The 27,801-nt window shown below is 37.3% G+C and overlaps 2 protein-coding genes across 8 annotated transcripts in view; one reads left to right on the top strand and one right to left on the bottom strand.

Moving 5' to 3' along the window:
• Nucleotides 1–568: 568 nt before the first annotated feature.
• On the bottom strand, nucleotides 569–14,676 carry METTL4 (methyltransferase like 4). Of its 5 annotated transcripts, none has more exons than XM_027886328.1 (9): nucleotides 14,429–14,676; nucleotides 13,435–13,872; nucleotides 12,629–12,691; nucleotides 11,176–11,536; nucleotides 8,974–9,043; nucleotides 6,915–7,089; nucleotides 6,601–6,707; nucleotides 5,911–5,999; nucleotides 569–830 (listed from the first exon to the last, which is right to left on the bottom strand). In XM_027886328.1, the coding sequence occupies exons 1-9, from the start codon at nucleotides 14,663–14,665 to the stop codon at nucleotides 685–687; spliced, it is 1,686 nt and encodes a 561-aa protein (XP_027742129.1). In that variant the 5' UTR covers nucleotides 14,666–14,676; the 3' UTR covers nucleotides 569–684. The 5 variants fall into 5 exon arrangements, with proteins under 5 accessions (XP_027742129.1, XP_027742134.1, XP_027742130.1 ...); XM_027886333.1 differs by having other exon boundaries at nucleotides 13,435–13,949; nucleotides 14,429–14,537; XM_027886329.1 differs by having other exon boundaries at nucleotides 569–827; nucleotides 14,429–14,531.
• Nucleotides 14,677–14,724: 48 nt separating this feature from the next.
• Nucleotides 14,725–27,801, top strand: part of NDC80 (NDC80 kinetochore complex component) — a 22,340-nt gene continuing 9,263 nt past the window's right edge. Inside the window, exons 1-9 of one of the 3 annotated variants that reach the window (XM_027886325.1) lie at nucleotides 14,725–14,825; nucleotides 16,484–16,749; nucleotides 17,123–17,209; nucleotides 17,968–18,091; nucleotides 18,212–18,384; nucleotides 19,570–19,672; nucleotides 20,664–20,753; nucleotides 22,019–22,112; nucleotides 23,236–23,342. In XM_027886325.1, the coding sequence (XP_027742126.1) occupies nucleotides 16,649–16,749; nucleotides 17,123–17,209; nucleotides 17,968–18,091; nucleotides 18,212–18,384; nucleotides 19,570–19,672; nucleotides 20,664–20,753; nucleotides 22,019–22,112; nucleotides 23,236–23,342 (879 nt within the window). In that variant the 5' untranslated portion in view covers nucleotides 14,725–14,825; nucleotides 16,484–16,648. Of the gene's footprint in view, nucleotides 14,826–14,931; nucleotides 14,997–16,483; nucleotides 16,750–17,122; nucleotides 17,210–17,967; nucleotides 18,092–18,211; nucleotides 18,385–19,569; nucleotides 19,673–20,663; nucleotides 20,754–22,018; nucleotides 22,113–23,235; nucleotides 23,343–27,801 lie in introns of those variants that run through there. The other 2 variants (XM_027886327.1, XM_027886326.1) reach the window with 2 other exon arrangements.

Below are 27,801 nucleotides of genomic sequence, written 5' to 3'. Positions count from 1 at the left end.
TGCTAAAAGGTCAGAATTCATAAGATGTTGAGACTGATCATTTACAACATGTTCAAAAATTAACACCATATACAGAAAGATATAATTGCCAGCTGTTTTAAAAGTACAATTTTACATAGAATGTTGTCAGTCAAAAATTCACAAGAACCACTCCTTTTATTTCTTCTGAGGTAGACAGACAGATACAAACATGGAGGAGGACACACTGCTTCCATAAGTATTTTAGATAAAAATCCATTCTTTTGCAAAAAAACAGTCTTCTTTAAGAAAGAATGCATAATTCAGAACCGTTTACTTCCACTGACACTCCTTAGAGTTACTGTCATTCTTTAAAAATAACACAAGTGCTACAATATAGTACTTGTGATGTGTTATTAGCTCAGATTTAATAGCTGTAGTAAGAATACTTTAGATATCATTCTTTTCTTGAGGTTTGAAAAAAAAATGGGGATGAACTTACACTCCAACACCAGTATTTAAATATGTTCAGGTCATCAAAATAAGGATCACCTTGTACAAGCAGAGATACCATTAAACAGATATCCTGTCACTTCAGGAATTTTAACTGAAATGCAATTTGTTTTATTTCTGTTACCTTTAAGTGAACCATCAGTAATAAAAACAAGTTCAAGATGCCCTGGGAAGGCACAGAATTTCAGAAGATATAGATGTGTAAGGCCCAGCTCAGTTTTCCTTCTGCAGAAGAGTGAAATAATCAATGTGCTGAAACTTCAGGACCTCGTTTCCCCAGCTGGTCCAGCCAGGCTGGAGGTTGCGAGCAAACAGCTCCAAGCATTCCACATCTGGCTTGATAAACTCTGCCAGAACTGCTGTGCAAGAAAAAAGAAAAAAACAACAGTGACAATGGTACAAATAACAATAGTAAACACATAAAACCTCCCCTGTGATGCTAGTGGATGAAAAAAATGAATGTTTCATTAAAAAAAGAAACGGCAAATTAATTTCAGGGGTTTCATCAAACAGCTGGACTATTTATAGTGAGAAAGTAATTTTAAATAAGTGCCCTTGAGATTCTGAACAATACTGCCAAGGCCTTCAACAGCCTTGATTTATTGGTTTTCATTTAGAGAAAGGGAATGAGGATTTATTTGAGCCTCTACATAGACAAGTTCTGAATTTTTTACTAATATCAACAAAACAACTCCTAAAGATTAACTTAGCTCCTATAAGACAGGGTTAACATTTCTAAAAATAAATAAATGACCCCTTTTCTTAATTAAGATCACACTCTTTTCCTTTGCACCTTAAAGGGGATAAAAGCATTTTTGTGATGACTGTTAAGAGGTAAAATAAGAGACACCAGTTAAATAAGCACAGCACTAAAGGGCTATAAAAATGCAAGCACTACTTTTTCCCCAATACCAACTTGGCAACAGAAGAGATATTTATATAACTCTGTTCTTTTATTCAGTAACATAAATCTCAAATTTCTTTTACAGTTGGGCATTTTTACTGCTTAAATCCAAATAGATAGATGCCTGTCATTAACATTAATGATGTAAATGTCACAGATTATGAATGTATGGTAGTCAACCCACCACAGAATAGTATTCTTGGAGTGATAGAAAAAGATCTTGTAAATGTTTTACTAAATGTTTTACTTGTCATACAGAGTCATTTACTGTGTGGCTGGTTCAAACAAATCCTTAATTAGGTTTCATGAAACAGCTATGAAGTTATTGCATACAAAACTATGCATGAGAAAAGCAAAGGTTTAAGGAGTACAGAACACAGAGAAGGTAGAAAAAAAAAAACTTAAGAACCTTATGTATGCTAAAAATTATATGTTAATGTTTTAAACTAAAATACGATTGATTCAGACTAGATATAAGGAAGAAATTGTTTACAATGACAGTGCTGAAACACTGGAACAGGTTGCCCAGAGGTGGTAAATCTTAAAATGCATAGGTTAAAAACATCATCACAGCACTAAGTTCAGCAATCAAAAGCAGTTTTAACAAGCATCAAAAACTTCCACACGTACAAGGACAAATTTGAAAAGCACACACTGGAGATTCAGCCAACTTCAGAGACTGGTTCACCAAAAAGCAAAAAAAAGGTAGCCAAAAAACTGATCAGTTCAGCAGAAGCAGGAGGTATGTCACAGTATTTCTAATAATTTGGTCATACAATTTAAAAAGGAAGTCCCAGGAATCTCCCCCTCTCTTTCTGCTAGAGAAAGGTATTTTTTAAAGTTAGAGGTTTTTCTTAAAAAAAGAGAGACATATTACATATAATTCAAGATCTCATTATAGTATGATTTTTCATTGCTAGGTTGTAGGCATTTACATAATCACATCAGGCAGTAACTTGCACTGCAATGAAAATTACCATATCAAGAGGGCTCCATTTTGTTGGCTTAAATTCTCATTACACTGGTTTCCTTAAAATAGGAAAAGTCAGTGTTCAAGTTCCAAATTATGGCTTTTTTGTTAGACCTTTCTATCACTGGAAGGCTATCTTAACACACAGGCATCTGACTTGCAGCTCTCAAGCAAGCCCTGGAGTTTTCTTCCTCTGAAAACAGGTTAGAGGAGCTACATCAGCAGAAAGATTAAATATTAAGTTATTCTACCACAGGAATAAATTGAGAAACAAAGTCCACCACAAAATTACTTCTATCCACTTACAAATACCACTGACAAGAAACAGAATAAATAAATGATAAACAGGCTATTCTTTATCACCTACAGGTGTCACAGACACTATGACAGCAACTCAAGCAATTATATTTGGGCATCTAATGCCCTAGGACACGTGATGCTAGCACAAGGCTAGCTGGTAGACATAAAACTGGTCTTCCAGAAAACCCACTTCATTCTGAAGTGCAATCCAGCAGACACCTATCATACCTACTCACTCTTAATCCCAAACACGTATTGAAGATGCATGCTGCTAAAAGTGTTTAAATAAGAAAAAAGAGGAATGATTTCTGAAACAAGCAACAGTTTCCCCTTATCTTTCGGACTTCCATTGCCTAAAAAGCAAGTTCTGCACTGACAAACAGGATACATAAAGTAAAAATGACTGTTGGCTTTTTACTGTCTCATCAGTGAACCACGCAAAGCACAAAGCACACAGCTGAGCTTATTTTAGAATAACCCTTCAAAAGAGTTCGCAGTGTAAAGGTTCTTATTGCCCAGTTTGTCTAAGCCCTGAACAGAGTAAGACCAGAAAAAGATCTGAAACTCAGCACAAAGACGGCTTCATACCTCTGCATCTCTCCTGAGCTTCAAGTTAAACTCAGACACTGATGCACCTATCAATTAGTCTAACAGTAAGGGCTCACAAGGCACATAAGGAAACAAAAGGCATTTATTTCTTTTTAGTTCCAAGAAAACCTTTATAACATGGCCTAACAAGCCAGGCTTGCTACAAGAGCAGGGCGTTTCCATGACTTCCCATTGCATTGTTCTGCTGAGGATATGCAGAGTGGCTAGAACACAGTCAAGAATTACTGCCGGTGTTTTTGGGCATACTCCTACATGACAATACTATGTTCTAACAATATATGTATATACTTAAAAACTGGAGGAGAAACGGCTGTACCAAGCACAATCAATAATACTGGAAAAGGAGAAAAAGCGATGTGAAATTGTGTAGAACTTTGTACATCTGTGTAACAGAATGTCCTTTATGCCTTGTAAGAGCAACATTAAATTGAATTAGGAAGAAAACCTGCTGTTATTTGAATCAAAACCTGGAGTAATAAAATTTGATTTTAACACATTTGCATAAAGCAGTTTAAGTACATTTACAATGACATATTAAAGCTCTAAGCATTGAACACAGCATATGCATCACCAAAAACCCCTACAGTTGCAATTTCATGGTTAAATGCACTGTAGGAGCACAAACATCTCTTTTTGATGGCTTACTTTAATTTACATCTTTCTCTTCCCCCAGGAGAGATAAACTGTTATAATCAGTCATTAAGTGGCTACATATGTATCAACATACAACCTTTATTGTTGTAATAAGAAACAAAGTGCCAGACACCATCAGTAAATACTAATATTTTTGGCTTTGTTACCACTTAAAGCATAAAGAATGCATGTGACTCATCAAGTGGCCCTCTCACCCCTTGCCAAATCTCTGCTTCTGTTCAAATTTCCTCTGAAACCCTCGAGGATGTGGCTTAGCTGCTCTCTACTGGCCAATCGAGAGTATTGTCCGGTTGTAAAAGCAATACCTTGTACAGCACTGACGTCAGAGCATCCGCAATTAGCTTTTGCCTTATGGTCTACCTTTTCATTACATAACTATACCCTGAATGGAGCTGCCAAAAAAATGTAGGATACACGTGGATTTTTATAAAAAACTTCTAAGTCACTGATATTTGCTCCACAGCAAATTCATTTTTTCAGAGAGAAAAATAAACGCTGCACAATATTACCAAATCCCAGCAATCAAGTAAAGACTCAGGAAACATACAACAGTTTCTTTTAAAATCCATTCAGGATCATAATCTATAAAGGAATCCCAAATACAGTTTCTAGAGATTCTGCCCTACAAAATAATTGTTCCAAGGACTGTTCTGGCACTAGAATTTCCTGTAATACACACAGACTGTTGTTTTGCACCCTCAGATACCTCACAAGTTTCCTGTTTGTGTCTGAGCTTGCTGAAGAGGCCCTAGGTGACAGCCTCACAAATCACCAGCCTACTATTCATTACCTTAAATCAACACATATAGTCCCTGCTCTAGTCTTAAATCTTAAAGACATGGCTTCAGAATGGTGAAAAGATCCTCCTAGAATTGGCTTTCTTCTTTTCTGTTTTCAGCTAACAGAAGTATGTCCCACCTACTAGTTTTTGAATAGGTATATATGTGTTAATTTAATAAATACAACATCCCAAACACAAATTTTATAGTGTCCCAGAATATACAACAATTTTCTGGATCAGAATCCTAACTGAAGCTGTTCTATTCCTTGGGAATACAAAAAAGAAAGCATGTCAGTGAAGCAAACTGTGACAACTCTCCTCTTCAACAGCATTACACACTTCTTCTACCTGCCTTTTCTGATGTGACTACATAGCACCACGTGCACCTGGAATATTTGCAGACTCACCATGAGTTTCCCTCCTGTGGGAGGATGAAACCATGTTGGTGAGATGTATTAAATGTACTTCTTACCATAGCCTTGTAAGGTGAAAGAAGTACAACTTCTTATTGACAAAATTAGTCAGAGTGCTCCAGAACAATGTGAGAAAGGTAGCAACATATCACACACAAGTCTTTAAATTCTTTGGACTAAACTCCAAATAGTTGGATTTATACCCACATTAACTGGCTGGCTGCAGTTACTGCAGCAATTTCAGTAAATTAAATACAGCTTCTCAGAAATATGCCTGCCTATTTGTTGCTTATTATTAGCAGTCTTAAAATAATTATGTTTTTGGATTTAAAAGCATAATTTTACTGCAGACAATTCATGCAGAAATAAAAACTTTTCCTTCAAGATGACATAATAAAGGAAGAGTTTTCTGGTTTTATTAACTAAGTAGAAGATATCCTATTTTTTATATTCCCAACGTTTTCTCCCCACAAGGTATTTTAGATCATTTATGATAACTTCATATATGAAGTATCTGTAAACTGCTTGTGCAGTATTTAAAAGACAAATTCTGAAAAGGCGAACTTTTTTTTATATATCTGCCCAAAATACTCACACAATAATGCTGAAGTTCTAGTTTTCATGCTCATTTTTAGAGACCAAGACTTACATGCTTCACAGCACTCTTAGAAATGTTGAGAAACCACAAATTCTGTTGAGCAAAATTGCTTGGCATATGGAAAATTAAGGCACTTCCAGGTACATCCTAGAATGAGATATCCAAGTCCACTGCATTACAGAAATGTTATGCAACAAAACCAAAACGTACCAGTAAGAGGAGGTTTATGTGAATGCAGAGTGCAGGGTATGCTGACAATTAACTTATGCTCCGGAATTGGAAGTACACCTTCAGATTTCCTGTCATATAAAGAACAAGAACAGAAGCATGAGAATGAATGCCACCCAGTGTGGTGCTGCAGCTCTCACAAAGCTACTTCAAATGAGAGGTAACACACAGGATGCTCATTCACAGTCAAACTTTAGGTAAGTCCAAGGGAAGTTAGAAGTTGCTCAGACATAGAAAAGGACAGTTTATGACATCATTAAGGCTTTAGACACAGTTTGGTTAGGAACAGCCACAAAAAGCCATTGAGAACAAATCACATAGTCCTGTATCTCTTCATGAATAGAAAAACAGCAGCATCCCCAAAAGGGCATCAGCCTGTGCCAAGGACTCATGGTCCAAGACATGTCAGCAAAGGAAGCCCTGCCCATGAGAATTTTGTCCAAGCTACTTTCTCAACACAGACAGATGTAAGGAAAAAGCAAATATTTCCATTCTTTAATCTCACTAAGGCGCACCCTTATCCCAAAGCCAGTAAGGCTATCTTGAGGTCCCCAATCAGCCAAAAGATGATGCCACAAGATTTTTGGATATTACTCTGTATTATAAACAAGTGACATATACAAAGGGGATCTTAGCAACCTCAAAAAGACATTTACCATTCTCCTGACATACCTTAAAGCTTCCTTTCCATCTCCTTGAACTCTCCCCAATACAAGAACTTCATAGGGCTTTTTGTGCAAAGAATCCAAAGGCAATACAAATTCTCCAGCCCTAGTAATCTGACACAAAAGAGTTAAAAATACACAGTGGAAGATTTTAACATGCATTTTTCCCCAAGACATTTTCTTTTATAAGAAAAGGGGACAGTGATTATACCAGTGCTTTCAAATACAGAAGCACATAGTAGTAAATTATAAGAATATAAGGTGTCATAGTGGAAGTCCACTCAGTCTCCAAGAAAGCAAAAAACCAAATTAAGAACTTACTTTTACCCAGTGCCACTCAGCAAGCATCTTCACTGACCAATGGGGATAGAGTTCATCCTTAACAAAATGTAAGTGCTTCTGTCTATTAGTTACCCATGTGACTACAAGACAATTTGGAGCAGCTAGTGTTGGTACAGGAATCTGCTTGAATTGCCATGAAGACAAGTGGCTGTACCTATACACCAATACAGTGAGAAAGCAAATTAGCATATATCAAATATAAAAACTGCAAAGCAACACAAATGCATAAAGAAATTACACGGACAGCACATGTCAAGAATTATCTCTTGACAACCGAAGTCATAAAAATAGTTCAAGACTGACACCCAGTGGCCAAAGCTGACAGATTTTATGTAAAATCATTAGTGCATGGACTTAAATTTTACTGAGCAGAAACTTTAAATATTTCCACTATTCCCCTAAATAAAGCATTATGAGTTGTGACTCCGATGAAGCCTAAAAGCCCATATTTCATTTAAGAACTATCATATGTAATTCAATATTCTCACCTTTACAACCAAACAAAGCTATTTACTTAAAAGTAGTTTCTTCGGCAACGTAGTAATATTCGCTTCTCACAATAAGCCCTCTTCTGAATGAAAATGACAAGTGAGTCATTTGCAAGTGCAAGGGCAACACTAATTTGACTGGCAAGTTAAGAGGTCATAAAAGATAATTTCTCCAATTATTTTCAGAAGTCATTCATTTTTTTTAATTACCAGTCATGGCAGAAATTCTCTAGTTTATTCAAAATTGTTCTGCACTTTCCTGAGCTAACTAAATGTTACATCAGTAAATACATCACGCTTTCCAGATTCTGTCCTGTTCCACCATTCTCTCATGATGCTATTCTACGCTATTAGCAAGTTGTAATTCATGGAACCTACACATTGCAGCATCAAAAATATTGGGTCACTGCCCACTGGAAATCAACAGCTAACATGGGGGTACCTAGGACCCTAAACAATGCAACAGTGAGAAACAGTAAACAAACAAAATCAAAAATACCTCCTGGACTAGACTGTCCAGAGAAAAAAAGATTCACCCAGATGTGAAATGATTCAAAACAATTAGCTGTCAACAAGGTAATTAAGAGCAGCAATAGCTCCTGCACCTTTTGCCTCTATTTTGTGAGGGAGAGAGAGGGTCTTACTGGTTAATTTGTGAATAACTGCAATTTTCCTCTGAGTACCATACATTGTCAAGAAAACATTTGAATGAGTTCAACTCAGTTTCTATAGGTTTCTGTAAGGTTTTCAAAGGAAAGCTTCTAATCAGTCTCTGCATCTTCAAACTATATCTCCATTAAAAGCTTCAAAAGCTATAGTAGTCATTAGTCTAGAAAGTTGTAAGGCTCAATTTCCTGTCTGACCTTCTTTCACACAGATATAATTATGGTAATCCATAGGGGCTCCCATTCTATGAAGGTAATCCAAGAGGGCACCACTGGCATAAGTCTGATGTTATGCAGCAATGAAGGAAGCCCATAACAATTTAGTTAATGGCTTCATAAACCACAGTACTTGAGGATTTTACTGCTGCATTATCACTTTCTTCTACCCATTAGACTGAAGCTCAAGCTATGGTTCAAATTAAAAAACAAACACCAAAAAAAAACCCACAACCAAGACAAACACCACCACTAACACTTATGAACAAGATTTCAGTTCTGGAAATACTCCACATTTATCTGGCTTTATGGTCACTGAAGTAACCTTTTATTATTAACCATTAATTACAAATTAATGTCTGCATGCTCTGGGACTTACAGAACAGTTGACACTAGACTTTCCCTGAAATTCTCAAAGACTAACATCCTCTCACCAGCTAGGTAATTTAAGATCTATTCTTGCAAACATTTTTTATGCCAAGTATCCAAGCCCTTTCAGTAAAATCCCCCAGGACATTCCATAGACTTGAAGGTAAGCATATGCCAAAATATTTGCAAGTTTAAATTGCAATCTCACATTATACTGCTCTTGGATTACATCGGTATGTTAAAATATTAATTACCCTTTGTAAGATACAATGACGATGTTTGATTTTACTATAAAATTACCTGTTACTCCTTTTAACAGACTTGTTTTCCCATGGTGGATCAATCACAATTACATCATATTTTTTCTTGTCTGGCAAGTGAAATTGAGGAAAAAAAAAAAAAAAAAGCCAGTCAATTATCTTTTAAAAGTCTATGAGTTAAAACTGATTTACAGCAAAACTGGAAATTTCTTCTGTTCTTTTCAAATAAGAAGTTAAAAGACTTTTGGCGTGCTTTTTAAAATTCAGATAATCATACCCTTCGGAGATTTTTACGATGATTACCTGAGAAAAGGACTTGTATGTGATCTGTGTCAGATCCCTCCAAGATATTTTGAACATCTTGAGGATTTTCAGAAAAAAAAAATTATGGAGTTCAAGTCTCAAAAATGAAAATTTCTCAAAGCTTCCTACCAGAAACTATGTAATAAGGGCACCCAGCTGAGAGAAAAGCTGAAGCCCTGAACACAAGATTTGTACCCTGTTTGATCTTTGAGCAGGCCAACAGGGACGTACAGAGCTTCAAGGAAGCCCTGGAAAACTGTGTTTTGTACTACTGGAGGTAAAGAGAGACAAGATAGCTACATTCAGTGTATGAAATGTAAAAAATGGACAAGAAGAAGAGAACTGAAAAAGAGTTTTCATGGGCGAAACAGAGTTTACTTCAGTTGGAGGAGAGAATATACAGGATACATCCATGAAAAAACAGGACTCTACAATTTTATTTTTTCCAGAGAATATATTTGTCCTTTCATTGAGTCTGATGCTAAGAACAATAGATTAGAATTAGTATTTGATGTTCATTGAACATGCTTACTATATATTTTTCTCTTAGGATTGGATGTATTAACCTTACAGTGGACTGACTAGCAAGAATTCTCTTTTTGCAGGTGAAAGGGATAAGGAAAAATAGTAATTAATAGGGACAGCAGACTTCATAAAAAAAATAAATTAATAACTGGCATTATATTGACATTCACTGTTGCTTATTTCAATAAAGAATTTGCTCCAATTTTTTGGACTGCTCTCTGACCTCCTGAAGAATCCAAACATGCTTTCTTATATGCATAGTTTTGCATAGTGATAGCAGACCAAGAATGATCTTCCCTCTTTCCTACAGTTGCAAACAGCTAACTGGCTAAATTCTGGACTTCTTGGATCATAAGATCCTACCTCCTGCATGTCTTCCTATTAAAAAAATAAATGGGAACAAACAAACAAAAACCCAATACAGAAACAAGGAACATTAAGTTACATATCTTTCCCTCCTTCTTGTATGCAACTAACAAATCCAAAATCACTGATTAGAAGGTAGAGCAGTAATCCCTAGCTCTTGCTCACAGGCAACATCTTTTCTGTAAGACTGTCTGACAAAGCTAAGCTGCTACTGATATTAATAATAATAGTAATAGTAATAAAGTCAATTTGAAAGCTGATGGAATTGTGAAGTACAGTGAAGACTGGTGCATGCTGTCAGCTTAAAGCTTTGATTCACTTTTACAGAGAAGTTATTTACTATAAAATCCCACCATTTCCCTGTCACTGATTTTGGCTTAAGCCAGTACTCTCAGCTGTGAAATGTAGCAGCTGAGACATCAAGCCATGCTTGCTACTCCTAGTCTTGCTAAAGTGGTGCTCCCCTCCAGCTGGGTGCAGCAGCCTCTCCAACTGTTATCTTCCCTGGGGGATACTGGGCTTTGTTCCACAATCAGTTTATGCCCATCTAAAAAAGACCATGCCACCACACAGGATGAGTCTGTAAGGGAACCCTTGTTTTAAGGTGGGCAACCTTATCCCTCTCCCATGGTTTAATTCAGCAGGACCACCATCCTAGCAGCAGCATGGACTTAGCTATGGTTAAAGCCTCATCCTGTGGGATAGGGATCCAGTAGCACAGCTAGTCCCCATCTAATGTGTTTCCATGACTTCTAGGCTGACAGTGGCTCAGAACACGCTCACAAACTGTTGTATTTCGGCTGAGATTTTTAAAGGAGTCTCTTGGAGACAAACAATCCCCCCATGACACAATCTCCTAAGCATTCAAGATTTCCTTTGAAAATGCTCAACTCTTTGCAGAAAGTTAGAAATACCACTTTAAAAGCCTGCAGCAGCAATTCCTCAGTGTGATGCTGTATATTAAAATCTGTTCATTGAGCTCCTATTCATCTCGACATTAACTGCTCTATTCAGGCAAGAGAGAATTCTAACACCTAAAGATACTTACAGTTCAGCAAGGGCTGTAAACACGAAATATCAGATAAAAGGAAGCTGCTTTTTGGTGGCACCAAGTACTTCTGCCCCATTAACACAATTATCTTTGCATGGTTTGAGGTGTTTTCTGTAACACAGGAAAGCAGGTCCTGCTCTGGACTGGAGGTTTCATCCTCTAGCACATATACAGACTGATGGTCACCTTCATTCACATTTGGAAACTGCTTTGCCATTTCACATAATTCAGCCAACCCAGAGACAGCAGGAACATTATTCTTCCTGTAACTGGGTTCTGCGGTCCTTTGGTGAAGAAAACCACTTTTGAGTCCTTCTTGGACTAAATGCCGAGTGCCTTCCCAAATCAGTTTCCTGACCTGTATGGTTATAAAGAAACAAGGGAAAAAAGAAATGATCTTTCAAGTATCTACTTGACCAGGGAATGAAACCGAAATCAAAACACTGATTAATCTGCAGGCAGGGAAAAGGATCTTTGCCAGTTACAGAGAACATTGGCTCAAAAGCTACAAAGGCATGATGCTAACGCCGTGTGCCATGGTCTAACACCAGCTGGCAACCAAGTACCGCTCAGCTGTTCACTCACACCCCACAAACCCCACTCTCTGATGGGTAGGAGAATAGAGTTACAAAAACCCAAAACCTTGTGGGCGAGATAAGATCAGTTTAATCACTGAAACAAAATAAATTAATATGATTATTAAATACAGGGAGAGAGAGAAATATCACCCAAGAGAAACAACTGATGCACAGTAAGACTGCAAAATACTCTTGAGTTGACTTGCAGAGCTAGAACCTTTAGCAACACAAATACAGTAAAAACCCAATACTTCCTAATCTGTGAATGGTATCAAAGGCTAACCAGGATCACAGGTTTTTCCAAATTGTGTCTTTTTACATATTCACCAAAAATCCTTCAGTGTAATTCAGTTGTAAATACACCAGTACATTACTGACATAAGCCTATAGACTTGAATTCCAACTCATTCGTAATGCTTTAGTATGACAATGTTAGATGGAAAAAATCTCTCATTTGCAGAATGAGATATTTTGGAGCACATCTGGTCAAAGAAGCTTTGAATAATTCAGCACAGTGCCCTGATACACTGAAGATGAGCTGATCTTCAGGTTACACTCTATTTCAAATCAGTCACTTCCTGACCAACTAATATTCAACTCCTCACAATATCATGTTTAGTTATCTCTAACAGTAAAAGATACTTTGTCAATGCAGTGTCCAGCTCTTTGAAATATCTCAAATGCAATTTCACATGTCTCTACAAAGAAGATCTTCTCTGTAAGCACTTTTCACTTAAGACTGGAGAGACTGACCTTCCCACCAATGGAACAAGCTACAGGAACAGAACTTGTTTGCAACCATGCCGTGCGCTCTGTACATGCCTACAGACACATATCATGTACTCACAAAATATACTTCTATTACAACTTACCTTTGAATGGTATTCCAAAGCATTCAGTTCACCTTGGTTGAACAAACATTTCCTTTTACGTTTCTGCAGAATGAGCAAGAAATAAAAAAAAAAAAAATTCATATTACTCTGCAAGAAAAAGCAAAAAAAATAATCAAACATACCTGAATTACAAATTAACTCTTTTAAAAGCAGAAGAAACTGTACATCTTTTTTTTTTTTATTTGACAAATACAAGTCAAACAAACAAAAAGATCTAGGCTGCTGTAGATATCGTCAAGGTACATAGATTTAAAGCTGTGTTATATTACTCATGTCACTGGGATCTGAAGATACCTGATGCATGCCACAGTTGGTACTCATGCCTCCTTCAGGCCCACACTAGACGTTTCAGCTGTCAAGTGCAGTTTACCAACAAAAGAAAATTAGCTATGTTTCATTGATTACATGTGTTGTTTTAGACCTGCAACTCTTATTTTCTTTTGTCCATAAGAAACAGTATTGAAGAATACTGAAAGTTAATTCGTATTCTTCTTCTTTCCAGTTTGCTAATATGCACAATCTTGACAGTAACCACAGTTTGAGCCTGACTACCACCAATGTCAGAAGATTTTGTGAGCTTTTGAGCCACAAAATGCACATTACTGACACACGGACACAAGTATATCCTCATAAGTGCTTACACGTTCTGCGCATCCTGAAAATACAAGATGGAAAAGTTTCTGCTCTTCTGCACAACCTCAGAAGACTTGGGTATGCAAAACAATGTTAGTAGTAAATTACTTATCACAGGATTACTGTAGTTTACTGTATGACAGAGAACATACCTTCCTAGCACTGGCAACAGAATCTTCAACACCACTCTTTGTTCCTTCCTGGTGTTCCTCTCTGTTACTGTTGACCTTTATTTCTGTCAGATTCATTTCAGGGCACCCCTGACATAGCTGCTCCTCAGGAGGTGCAACTATATGGGGCTTAGAAATGTCAAAGAACTCCTCTCGAAACACATATCTTATTTTTGCTGGTTTACCTTCTGTTTCTATGGTATCTTCAGGGCTATGAGTAGGACCACTGCTTGATGAGGAGGTGGCAACAAAGGTAGAAGAACCATGACAGTCTTCAGTAGATGTGACAGAAGTATTGACAGTGACACCGCCAGGGCATGCAAAGGAGTTACAGATCTCATAGCCACACTGGTTGATGAAAGAGAGATGATCCACGAGCCATCCCGCTGTCAGACGATGTACCACGGACATCACAAACTTCTCTTTCAGGAGGAAAAATCAACTTCCTGAAACTGTAGCTTTCATCAACCACACACACTTCCCGGAGTAAACTCCTCCTGTGGGAATTTTTAGAAGAAATCACTTTTCAGAACTATCACTGTTTTAATAAAGTTCAGGCAGACATTTCCATGCGTGCACAGTTCACACTGTAGAACCTTCTGACTTCAGTTGTTTTCCCTGTTACGTGCATCCCTATTTTAGCTTCATCCCTGTAATGCTTTATTTTTCTTAATAGTAAGCAAGTTTTATATATGAGTTTTTATACTTTCATGCAGCATGTATTTACTCTAATTCATTCAACAATAGTCTAGTTCATTCAACAAGTTGGAAAATAGCACTGCGGCTCTGTGATCACGTCTATGACTATATAACTAATGCACGTATATATATACAGCATATATGTATACACACATGGATATACGCATATATATGCTATATACACACACACACACTACGTATAAACACATACGCATGCACTATATATATATACATGCACATGCTATGTACACACACACACGTACACATATACACATACCCACACAGACGACTGGGACAGCGCTCGGGAGCAGTGACACAGGCACAGAGGCAGCGGCGGCAACAGCGCTGCTGAGGCCCGGCGCCGATGCCCGTCCCCGGAGGCAAACAAAGGCAGAAAGCTCGGGTTTTTCCCCAGAAGAACTCGCTGCGGCTGGACAAAAACCCCGGAGCTCGCCCAGGTACGGCAGCGCCTCACACCCTCCCCGTGGGCGCCGCCATCTTTCCGTACGGCCATGGCCCTCCCCCTGGGCCCTTCCCGAGATCCTCCCCTCGCCTCCCTTTCCCTCTCATCCCTCCGTGACGCAATTCCTTGTGACGAGCCTCTGCGTGACGTGATGGGCGGGCGGATTTGAATTTGAGCGAGGAGGAGGGAGGTGGCGGTGCTGCTGCAGGAGGTAACGGCTGGGACGGGGCTCTCCGCGGTTTGGGCCTTTCTCTCTGAGGGGGGTAGGGAGGGCGGCAGCAGCAGCAGCAACAACAACAACACCGCCCTCATCATCGCCAGCCCGGGGCCCGTGTCCGTGAGGCGGTGGCGAGTACCGCGCTGGCTGCCCTTGTTTCCCTCGGTACGGTTTAGACGCGCTGTCAGGGCGAGCGGGGGGAGCCGCGCCCGGCTCTGCCGCGCTCCCTCCGCTTTCATTCCCTGCTGGCGTGTTGGCTGCAGCAAACTCTGCTCTTAAATCTCTGCTCAAACTCTGCTCTTCTGGCATCCTGAGTTGTATTAGGAATAGTGTGGCCCGCAGGACTAAATAAGTGGTGGTTCCTCCGTACTCGGCACCGGTGAGGCCGCACCTTGAGTGCTGTGCCCAGTTCTGGGCATTGAGGTGCCGGAGCGGGTCCAGAGAAGGGCAGCGAAGCTGGTGAAGGGTTTGGAGCACAGTTCTGATGAGGAGCGGCTGAGCAATGTGGTGTTGTTTAGGAGAAAAGGCGGCTTGCGGGGGACCTTATCACTCTCTACTGCTGCCTGAAAGGAGATCATAGCCAGGTGGGGTCGTGCTCTTCTCCCAGGCAACCAGCGACAGGAGGAGAGGACAAGGCCTCAAGCTGCGCTGAGGGAGGTTTAGGTTGGACACCAGGAGGAATTTCTTCACAGGAAGGGTGACTAGACACTGGAAAGGGCTGCCCAGAGAGGCAGTGGAGTCACCATCCCTAGAGGTGTTCAAGAAAAGACTGGATGTGGCATTTGGTGCTGTGGTCTAGTTGACAGGATGGCCTAGTTGATAGGCTGGACTTGATGACCTCAAAGGTTTTTTCCAATCTTATTGAGTCTGTGATTTGGGAAACTAGTCACTTGGTTGTGTTTGTGAAAACAATCTGTCAGTGGTGGGTGCCTGTTAATGTGATTGAATAATGCAGCTTCTTCCCAGAGCCAGTGAAATCAAGGATATGCTACTGTATGAACTGGGCCTGAGCTAAACCTCTGCCATGGTTTGTGAGCAGTGGAACTAGAAGCAAAATGAAACACAGTTTATATTGATAATGCGTTTGATAATGTTTTTAATGGAGGTCTTTTTGATTAGTTATAATTCAGTCACCTAAGGCCATCCTGCAAATAAAATAGATCCTCTGTAAAGGGTAAAAGTTGGCAGTTTTTTCCCCAAGTTAATTCTATTTACTTCAAATTCCCACTTAATGTCACTTTGGGGACAGTGGTATTAATATTCCAGTTTGATTTATATTTTGTGTATGTAGTCTGAAGAGAGCCATAATACTATCTCAGAATAGGTTTTCCAGATATTATGCTATGATACTACAAGATCTTTTGCAAAATAAATAAGCAGGCTAAGAATTAGCGGTTCAGGAGTAGATGAAGGGCTGAAGTGCTGGAAACAGTAGTCATGGTAGTGTAGCTCACTGCACTGAAAAATTTCCCAAGCCTTTTTACCTGTGGAACTTGTAGGTTAGAAATGACAGATATAAAGAAAGGCAAAATAGTAGGTTTGGAACAAACACTGACACTTTCATCAGTAAAATAGATTATTTAAAAGATTGTGGCTGCTCCTATGTATTTCTGGAGTCTAACATAATCACTTTTTTTTTTTTCCCCTTAAAGAAAATCCAGTATTTCTGGAAACTCCATCACACTGTTTGATCCAATGTCCAGTTCTACTTGCTTACTCTGATCCTTCAGAAAATCATTGTGGAGTTTAAAAAGACAAAAACTCTTAGATCCTGAATTTTCTCATACTGAGGGATTGTGATTTACAATTCAGTCACAATGAGACGAAGCTCAAAGATCACTAGAAGCAGCGGTCGGCAATCTCTGATGGCACTGAGAGTGCAGGACAACAATAAAATGGGTCTTCAAACACCTCAGATGTAAGTGTTGCTGATCACCTTGCTAAGAATAGCTACATAAAACTAACTCTGATGAGATTTACTGTAGTGTGAATAGTAACTGGGGGAAGAATGGAAAAATGGTGAGAAGAAAGCTCCTCACAGCCAAGGATGTTTGCACAAGTGCTCCAGTTCTGCAAAAAGACTTCCTGTAATCTTTTTGTGTACCTGTGACACATTTCACATGGTAACACGTTTTGATAATGGACAAATAATGTATTAAAATGGGTTGACTTTTCTAAGATGCTGCTGCGATGAGGGTGCTTAGGCTTATACGAGCATGTTTATAGTTCTTGCATGAGTAAAAGGTGAAATGGTAAAAATAGTCACTTGAATCCTTCTCCCTATTCCTCAGGATGGAAAAAGGTATGTTTGGGAAGCTGAGCATGAGCAAACCTACACCTGCAACGTCAGAAAGAAAAATCAGCATTTTTGGGAAGAGGTATTTATAACTTTTATTCTCTGCTCTGTAAATTAATACAACAATGCTCCCACATAATTTTGTCATTTTTTTCTCCTAACAGATTTTTCACTATAGGGAATAATTACCTGAGCCATCAGACCTTCAGGTCTGCCTTACTCCACTCTTTGGTCACTAAGCAATAATTCTGTGGAGTAAGAATAGCTTTGGGAGCTGTTTTTTCTTGGGAATGATATGCACTACAGACCTTATGATCACCTCAATACATTGTCCTGTTCAAGGAAGAATGGCATCTCCAGTACACTGTGCCTTGGTTTCTTCTCTCTAAGATACAAACCTTCTAAAATTCTGTAATCTTTCTGCTTAGTTCACAATTTTCTGTGTTTGGATGTTTTGCAGGTATCTTTCATAGGACCCCACTGTTGCAGGAGTCTATTCCTTTTAAGTATTTCTTTAATATTTTAGTATTTTCAGCCACCTACATCATTTTATCTTCATCTTTGGAGTATGTTTTTGCTCCATAAAAATTTCTTTCTTTCAATAAAATGAAGAAGATATTCATCTAGGATGCAGTAATCCCTTTGTTGTGCATGTGCATTGTGGTTTCCAAGTTGATGATTTTACTCCAATCATCTTAAATACAGAGAACTTCACATATCATTTTGCATAAAAAATGCAAAGGAAACATAAAAATAGCAATTTTAGTGACTCAAACATTAAGAGAGGTGTTTTTTATAATATGTATTGTCACAAGACCTGTATTTACTGTTTGTCCTTAGAGCTAGCACGACTGGAGGCTCACGCAACAGTCAGTATGGTGTGTTTGGTACAGAAAAGATAAAGGATCCCAGGCCACTCCAAGAAAAGGCGTTCATCCAGCAATGTATCAAGCAGCTTTGTGAGGTAACCTGTTAACTTATTCTGAATGTTTAGTCATAGACTATGCTAATAAAAGCACATATTTCCTTGGTTTCAGCTTCAGGTTCTATTTAGTGACTAATACACCATGTTTCTTTTTTGTAGTTCCTGGTTGAGAATGCTTATGCCCATAATGTTTCCATGAAATCACTACAGTCTCCATCGGTTAAGGACTTTCTAAAAATCTTCACTTTTATCTATGGGTTTCTCTGCCCTTCTTATGAACTGCCTGACTCAAAATTTGAAGAGGAGATTCCCAAAATTTTCAAAGAGCTTGGGTAAGATGATTATTTTTCAGTCTGCTGTGCTAAATAGATAAGGTTCTGCTTGACAGCTGGGGAGAATGGGTAGGCTTCTTTATTCAGATGAGACTCTGAAAGTACAACGTTGTGATTATTGTGCTTCACTTTAGCTCTAGGTTTACTCTCTGATTTTTAGACTCTACTATGCATTTTATGTTTGAACTTGCAGAACTATAAGCTCTTGGAAACTTGCCTTGTAATGTAAAATTTAATTGATTATCTTGATTTGTATAAAGCTTTGGAAGACAAACACAGTTTTCTTTTACAGACTCTTCTGTTCATGCTGTTAGAATCCAAGAACTAAAAATTCCAAAATATTGGATCCAATTAGTTTAGTTTAAGATATTTATTTCCTGTAATCTCTCTCATTCTGCTTTCAAAGCAGGGTGTGCAAATAACGAAAATGACTGCTAAGGTGAAAAAAAATGCAAAGTAGCTGAGTGGTTTACTTCTTAATTTGTTCAGTGTTTGGAATCATTAATGCCCCCTAGTGCTTTCCAAGAATGAAAATCCTCTGCCTGTTGATAATGGGGAATTTTCAGTCTTATTAAAAGCCACCAATGAAGTGTATTTTATTTCTGTACATTTGAGTCCATGATGGTGTCAAAGCACCAAAGGACTCCTTAGATGTGGGGGTAAATCTGTTTCATTCCCTTCCTAATTAAATTAATTAAAACAAAATTTTATTAATATTAATCTGTAACATTTGAAACAGCTGACATAGCTTGAAATGTTGAAACAGATTACATTCTGCTGCACCAAGAGTGTAATCCTGGATATAAAGACTTATTCTGAGAACTTAATGTAAATTTTGTTTTTTGATTTCAAGGAGTATCTGGATGACACTCTTAATCATATGGTTTAGTTTTAGGCAGTCTGTGAGGAGCAGAGAGTTGGACTTGATGATCATTATGGGTCCCTTTCAAATCAAGATATTCTGTGAATCATAAAGTGAGAAACCCATGATAACTGAATAAAATAGTGCTGTAAGAACTCAACTTATTTCCTCTGATGTACAGTGTAAACTACAATTGACTTTGTTCTTCCTTATGTGCCTTCATCTACATATAAAAATATGCTGCTTTGTTTGCAAAATGTGCTGGTTTGTTTTCATCACTGTTTGCCACAGCTATTAAAAATGTATTTTCTTTGGCCTTCTAGGTACCCCTTTCCGCTGTCAAAAAGTTCCCTGTACACAGTAGGAGCACCACATACCTGGCCTCAGATAGTGACAGCTTTGGTTTGGTTAATTGATTGTGTCAAGGTAACATTGGTCTTCCTCAAGTGAACTATTTCCACTTTTCAGCTTGGAATGTTAATTTCAGTAGAAATCTCATAAATATTTTTTACGAATCTTATTTGACACTTATGAAAAGAGAAAGGTAAGTATTCTTACCTGTCATCTTGGAGATAACCCTTAGCCTTACTTTTTAGTAACTTTTGAAGTGAGCTTTTCATGTTATATTTTTTAAATGTATGTACAGGACAAATTCATGTATAAAAAAAGGGGGGAGATGCTGGCTTATTTAAATACATAAAATGTGAGCAGTTAATGGTTATCATCACTGAAGATTCATGTTACCTTCAGTGCATATCTTGTGACATCTGCCATCCTCTCCTAAATTTGAAGTCTAATTTTGAATTTTCAATTGTAATTATTCAAATGTCTTGTGATTGTTATACAGAGTGGAGAGTATTGTGCTTGGGCGGGGGCTAGTTTAGTTGGGGGGGGGTTGTTTGTTTGGGTTTTGTGTGTGTTTATGGGGTTTTTTTGTTTGGTTGGTTTTGTGTGGGGTTTTTGTGATTTTTTTTTTGGTTTGGTTTGGGTTTGTGGGTTTTGTTTGGTTTTGTTTGGTTTGATTTTTTTGTTGTTGTTTTGGTTTTGGTTTTGGTTTTTTTTTTTGTTTTGGTTTTGGTTTGTTGTTTTTTTTTTTTTTAATAGTGGTAACTGTTCTTGCTGCCAGCTCAGGTCTGAGTAAAATTTAGAATCTGTGACAGAAGTTCACCACTGCTGAATTGGGCACATGTGAAAATCCCATTCTTTATGCTGAAAAGACACATTTGGCTTAGCAAGACAACTTGGCAGCGTTGAATGTCCAGTTCCTGCCTCTTCACCTGTGCGTTTAGTCAACTAAACACAGGCTGATGACAACCTGCTTTGCTGAAATTCTAATCCAGTGTTACTCTGCTTCTTGTAATGAATATGAAAACTAATGGATATCTCCACTCTTTGTATGTGCACCTGTGCCTTTCAGCTGTACACTGCCATGAGGGAAAATGCACCGTCATTTGAGGAGGGACAGAGCTGGGGAGGAGAGACAGATGATGGAATTGTACATAATAAGGTATAGTAAAAATTAAATTATAATCGGAATTGTTCAGATGAATTTTGCCATATGCTGTAACAACACAATTTAAATGTGACACAACAATTTAAACTGTATTTATAGATTCTGTTCCATTTTATATTACAGAGTTCTCTAGGAAGTATTGTAGCCTTACATGAAAGGCCTGATGTACTAGTTTCCCAAGCAGGCATTATGGCCAGTCTGTTGGTGAAGACTGAGTATTAAACTGAGATGCCTTATTCTCCAAGTAGCTACTCTTCCCTTTTTCCTCTGTGGAGAAAGGGAACTATTATGCTGTTTGTTTATTGTTTTAGTAAGGTTTCTGGTACACTTTTGCTTTAGCACTCAAGTCTCTTGAGATAACCAGCAGTACAGTATAAAGATAGTGACTTAATTATAAATGTAGTGGCTTCTGCCAGTATCTACTCAGTTTAGTATATTAAATTTGGTTGTAAAGTTTAATTTCTGAGCAACAAAATAGGGTGGTAATGTAATTCAGGTACTTAAAAATGCAACAGCTTGCTTTCTTTCTAATTTATCATAGATTATTAGAACTACTCAGACTTAACTCAATGTTAACTCACAGCAGGTGTTTGGAAGAGGTTGCATAATGTGCTAAAACATTTAATTAGAAAATTGCAAAAATCAAGTTAAATCATAATTTTGGACTAAGGTTACAAACCTGACAGTTGACAAGTAAAAATGCTTTTAAACTAAATGTGCACTTCTACAAGCGATATATATAGATATATGTTGATACAAAATTTACATTACTGATGTAACTGCTTCTGAAAGATCGGTAATTTAACGTCTCAAGGGAATTCTTTTTGTGTAACCTTTCTTTATTTCCAAATCAGCTCTCTGACATCTGCACGTTTGAATTTCAATGGTCGTATTTACTGAAGAGGTCTGTTAAACAGACCTACAGTTTCCATAAATTAACCTGAGAGATTCATATGCTTTAAGATAAAACAATTTTAAATATTGTATCTACTATCCTTGTTAAATATCTTAGAAAAATATAGCAAGTGTTTCCAGACCTTTCTTAACGTGCATTATAGATGCCTCCTCCTGCCTGAATATAATCTGTTGGCATTCTGTATTTAAAGGGAGGCAAAAAATTGAATTTTATAGAAGAACAATCGAAACAGTGAAATATCTTTTTTTATCTATTTAATTCCATTGACTGAGTGGATCTAGACAAACTAGATATCTTACAGCCCTTTGAATTGTTGAGATGAAAGTTTTTAAATTTTTTTCAGCTTTTCATGGACTATGCTGTGAAGTGCTATGAGCTTTTCATGAAAGGGAGAGATACTTTTGAAGAATTGGATGCAGAAGTGCAGTCAAAATTAAGTGAGTTTTCAAGTTTTACTTATTTAATCGTCTTACTGGTTTCTTTTCTCCTAGCATCAGTTTGCTCTGTTTACAAGTGAAAATGATCTAAGGGAACTTGAAATTCCCAAGTAGTGCTCAATTACCTCAACTTAATTCTCTCTTTTTTTTTTTTTTAATATATATTGCTGCTGATACAGAGGGGTTGGTCATGATCTGTTGTCAGCTATGCCTGTGTGTCACCCTGTTGTTTTTAATGGCTTTGTGACAGGAAACCCGTATACAGTTCTTCAGGTGCAAATTCTATGCAGATGACTCTTGTTTCTGTCTGTCAAAGGTTAACATTAAAAAAAAAAATAAAAGAAAAATATTTTTGGAGGATGCAATCTGATAAGTAAGAAAGCTCAGCTTTTGAAAGCTCTGAAAAGAGTCTGCAAGGGTTCCAAACTCTGTTTTTAAGGTTCCTGTAAGTGATTCAGCATGCACTTGTTTGTCTTCAGGGAGGTAGGAAATTGACTCATTCATTTCACCATCTACAGAAAAACAAACAGAATTTGAGAACCAGGAAGAAAAACATTTCTTATTTTCTGTGCCCTCCTATGAAAAGTCAGACTAAGGACACTTTGGTTGCAAGCTGGAGACATCAGTTGGAGAGGAAAGAAGCTACCAGGCTGTTGGACATTAGCAGGAAAAAATAATCATGACATTGTTTACCAAAGACTAAGGGGCAAGTAAGGGAAAAGATGTCTCAAGAGACAAGGAAGTATGTAGATGAGAAAGGAGTATACAAGTCAGACTACCTTGAGAAGCTGGAACAGATAAAGCTTATTTAACAACCACTGTCCTTTTAGTGTGGGTTACATGAGAGTTTGGAAACTCTTACTTCATGGAAGAAACTTTGAGCTCTTTTGTGACACAAGGACTGAGAAACTCATTTGTCTTTGTTTGGGGATTTTTGTTAATTTGCTTTGTAATGAAAGGGTTTTTTTAGTGGGTTTGTTGGTTGGGTGTATTGGGGGGTTTTTTTAGTGTAAAATGCCCAGATAATGGGAATTTACTCTGCCAAAGTTAAAGTTCAGATTAGGTGGTGATAATTCAGTAAGATTAATTTATAACTCTACTCCCTTTTCTCCTCCCCCCCCAGAGGATTTATTTAATATAGATGAATTCCAGATAGAAAGTTTAGCAGCTGACAACAAAAGACTTCAGGAAGAGATTGCAAGACTAGAAAAAGAAAAGGAAAGTGAGCCGGTTAGTAAATTGTTTCTATCTGTTTATACGCTGGAGTTGAATTTTACATTATTGACCGTTATTATCATTATTAAATGAAGATACTTATGATACATAACAACAAATGGAAAGTTATTTTCAGTGCTTTGAGATTTTAATTAAGCCAGGTTATTACAGACTGTATATCATTATAGTACAAGGCATTTTCTGTGGAGTCTTCAGTCACTATTTGTTTGATAATGTGCAGATATTTCCAGGTAAAAAGGTCTTGTATTGACTGAAATATTAATAAGGTACTTGAACCACTTTTTTTTTTCCTGAACATCAATATTATCTTTTCCAATTGTGCTATTATGAGGCATGGGATTCAGTGGTAACAATACATTTTAGGTAAAACATTTTGCTTGAAAATATGGATTCTGCTTTTAGTACATCATGAGTTTAAAAATAGGTTAGTGGCTGTGCAGCTGGCAAGTAGAGACTCCTGCCAACTGTGCAAAATGTGCTGTTTGTATTTCCAGCTTTCCTTACCCTAGTTTTACCTAGTTTTTTTTGTATTATTCTACTTAAGCCGTGAATTACCCGTAGTAAGAACTTCCTCAATACAGTGCCTGATGCAAATCAGAGACTCAAAGATGAAACGCAGGAATCTTTTCAGCCTTCTTTGTTGTTATTTTAAAGATGCCTAACTTGACACAGCTGTCACACAGATAAAAATTTATTAAAGTTCTTTAATTTTATATTTATGCTATTGTTTTAACCAGTTACTCTATTGTCTTGCCTGGAANTTTTAATAGTGGTAACTGTTCTTGCTGCCAGCTCAGGTCTGAGTAAAATTTAGAATCTGTGACAGAAGTTCACCACTGCTGAATTGGGCACATGTGAAAATCCCATTCTTTATGCTGAAAAGACACATTTGGCTTAGCAAGACAACTTGGCAGTGTTGAATGTCCAGTTCCTGCCTCTTCACCTGTGCGTTTAGTCAACTAAACACAGGCTGATTACAACCTGCTTTGCTGAAATTCTAATCCAGTGTTACTCTGCTTCTTGTAATGAATATGAAAACTAATGGATATCTCCACTCTTTGTATGTGCACCTGTGCCTTTCAGCTGTACACTGCCATGAGGGAAAATGCACCGTCGTTTGAGGAGGGACAGAGCTGGGGAGGAGAGACAGATGATGGAATTGTACATAATAAGGTATAGTAAAAATTAAATTATAATCGGAATTGTTCAGATGAATTTTGCCATATGCTGTAACAACACAGTTTAAATGTGACACAACAACTTAAACTGTATTTATAGATTCTGTTCCATTTTATATTTACAGAGTTCTCTAGGAAGTATTGTAGCCTTACATGAAAGGCCTGATGAACTAGTTTCCCAAGCAGGCATTATGGCCAGTCTGTTGGTGAAGACTGAGTATTAAACTGAGATGCCTTATTCTCCAAATAGCTACTCTTCCCTTTCTCCTGCTGTTTGTTTATTGTTTTAGTAAGGTTTCTGGTACACTTTTGCTTTAGCACTCGAGTCTCTTGAGATAACCAGCAGTACAGCGTAGAGATAGTGACTTAATTATAAATGTAGTGGCTTCTGCCAATATCTACTCAGTTTACTATATTAAATTTGGTTGTAAAGTTTAATTTCTGAGCAACAAAATAGGGTGGTAATGTAATTCAGGTACTTAAAAATGCAACAGCTTGCTTTCTTTCTAATTTATCATAGATTATTAGAACTACTCAGACTTAACTCAATGTTAACTCACAGCAGGTGTTTGGAAGAGGTTGCATAATGTGCTAAAACATTTAATTAGAAAATTGCAAAAATCAAGTTAAATCATAATTTTGGACTAAGGTTACAAACCTAACAGTTGACGAGTAAAAATGCTTTTAAACTAAATGTGCACTTCTACAAGAGATATATATAGATATGTGTTGATACAAAATTTACACTACTGATGTAACTGCTTCTAAAAGATCGGTAATTTAACATCTCAAGGGAATTCTTTTTGTGTAACCTTTCTTTATTTCCAAATCAGCTCTCTGACATCTGCACATTTGAATTTCAATGGTCATATTTACTGAAGAGGTCTGTTAAACAGACCTACAGTTTCCATAAATTAACCTGAGAGATTCATATGCTTTAAGATAAAACAATTTTAAATATTGTATCTACTATCCTTGTTAAATATCTTAGAAAAATATAGCAAGTGTTTCCAGACCTTTCTTAACGTGCATTATAGATGCCTCCTCCTGCCTGAATATAATCTGTTGGCATTCTGTATTTAAAGGGAGGCAAAAAATTGAATTTTATAGAAGAACAATCGAAACAGTGAAATATCTTTTTTTATCTATTTAATTCCATTGACTGAGTGGATCTAGACAATCTAGATATCTTACAGCCCTTTGAATTGTTGAGATGAAAGTTTTTAAATTTTTTTCAGCTTTTCATGGACTATGCTGTGAAGTGCTATGAGCTTTTCATGAAAGGGAGAGATACTTTTGAAGAATTGGATGCAGAAGTGCAGTCAAAATTAAGTGAGTTTTCAAGTTTTACTTATTTAATCGTCTTACTGGTTTCTTTTCTCCTAGCATCAGTTTGCTCTGTTTACAAGTGAAAGTGATCTAAGGGAATTTGAAATTCCCAAGTAGTGCTCAATTACCTCAACTTTTTTTTTTTTTTTTAATATATATTGCTGCTGATACAGAGGGGTTGGTCATGATCTGTTGTCAGCTGTACCTGTGTCACCCTGTTGTTTTTAATGGCTTTGTGACACGAAACCGGTATACAGTTCTTCAGGTGCAAATTCTATGCAGATGACTCTTGTTTCTGTCTGTCAAAGGTTAACATTAAAAAAAAAAAAAAAGAAAAATATTTTTGGAGGATGCAATCTGATAAGTAAGAAAGCTCAGCTTTTGAAAGCTCTGAAAAGAGTCTGCAAGCGTTCCAAACTCTGTTTTTAGGGTTCCTGTAAGTGATTCAGCATGCACTTGTTTGCCTTCAGGGAGGTAGGATATTGACTCATTCATTTCACCATCTACAGAAAAACAAACAGAATTTGAGAACCAGGAAGAAAAACATTTCTTATTTTCTGTGCCCTCCTATGAAAAGTCAGACTAAGGACACTTTGGTTGCAAGCTGGAGACATCAGTTGGAGAGGAAAGAAGCTACCAGGCTGTTGGACATTAGCAGGAAAAAATAATCATGACATTGTTTACCAAAGACTAAGGGGCAAGTAAGGGAAAAGATGTCTCAAGAGACAAGGAAGTATGTAGATGAGAAAGGAGTATACAAGTCAGACTACCTTGAGAAGCTGGAACAGATAAAGCTTATTTAACAACCACTGTCCTTTTAGTGTGGGTTATATGAGAGTTTGGAAACTCTTACTTCATGGACGAAACTTTGAGCTCTTTTGTGACACAAGGGCTGAGAAACTCATTTGTCTTTGTTTGGGGATTTTTGTTAATTTGCTTTGTAATGAAAGGGTTTTTTTAGTGGGTTTGTTGGTTGGGTGTATTGGGGGTTTTTTTTAGTGTAAAATGCCCAGATAATGGGAATTTACTCTGCCGAAGTTAAAGTTCAGATTAGGTGGTGATAATTCAGTAAGATTAATTTATAACTCTACTCCCTTTTCTCCTCCCCCCCCAGAGGATTTATTTAATATAGATGAATTCCAGATAGAAAGTTTAGCAGCTGACAACAAAAGACTTCAGGAAGAGATTGCAAGACTAGAAAAAGAAAAGGAAAGTGAGCCGGTTAGTAAATTGTTTCTATCTGTTTATACGCTGGAGTTGAATTTTACATTATTGACCGTTATTGTCATTATTAAATGAAGATACTTATGATACATAACAACAAATGGAAAGTTATTTTCAGTGCTTTGAGATTTTAATTAAGCCAGGTTATTACAGATTGTATATCATTATAATACAAGGCATTTTCTGTGGAGTCTTCAGTCACTATTTGTTTGATAATGTGCAGATATTTCCAGGTAAAAAGGTCTTGTATTGACTGAAATATTAATAAGGTACTTGAACCACTTTTTTTTTTCCTGAACATCAATATTATCTTTTCCAATTGTGCTGTAATAAGGCATGGGATTCAGTGGTAACAATACATTTTAGGTAAAACGTTTTGCTTGAAAATATGGATTCTGCTTTTAGTACATCATGAGTTTAAAAATAGGTTAGTGGCTGTGCAGCTGGCAAGTGGAGACTCCTGCCAACTGTGCAAAATGTGCTGTTTGTATTTCCAGCTTTCCTTACCCTAGTTTTACCTAGGTTTTTTTGTATTATTCTACTTAAGCCGTGAATTACCCGTAGTAAGAACTTCCTCAATACAGTGCCTGATGCAAATCAGAGACTCAAAGATGAAACGCAGGAATCTTTTCAGCCTTCTTTGTTGTTATTTTAAAGATGCCTAACTTGACACAGCTGTCACACAGATAAAAATTTATTAAAGTTCTTTAATTTTATATTTA

This window comes from Empidonax traillii, unplaced genomic scaffold (assembly GCF_003031625.1).
Source record: "Empidonax traillii isolate 1590-97213 ecotype Southwest subspecies unplaced genomic scaffold, ASM303162v1 scaffold186:size1492175, whole genome shotgun sequence".
Taxonomy (NCBI): domain Eukaryota; kingdom Metazoa; phylum Chordata; class Aves; order Passeriformes; family Tyrannidae; genus Empidonax; species Empidonax traillii.
The sequence above is the reverse complement of the archived record's forward strand: the minus strand, read 5'-3'. Positions and strand labels throughout refer to the sequence as shown.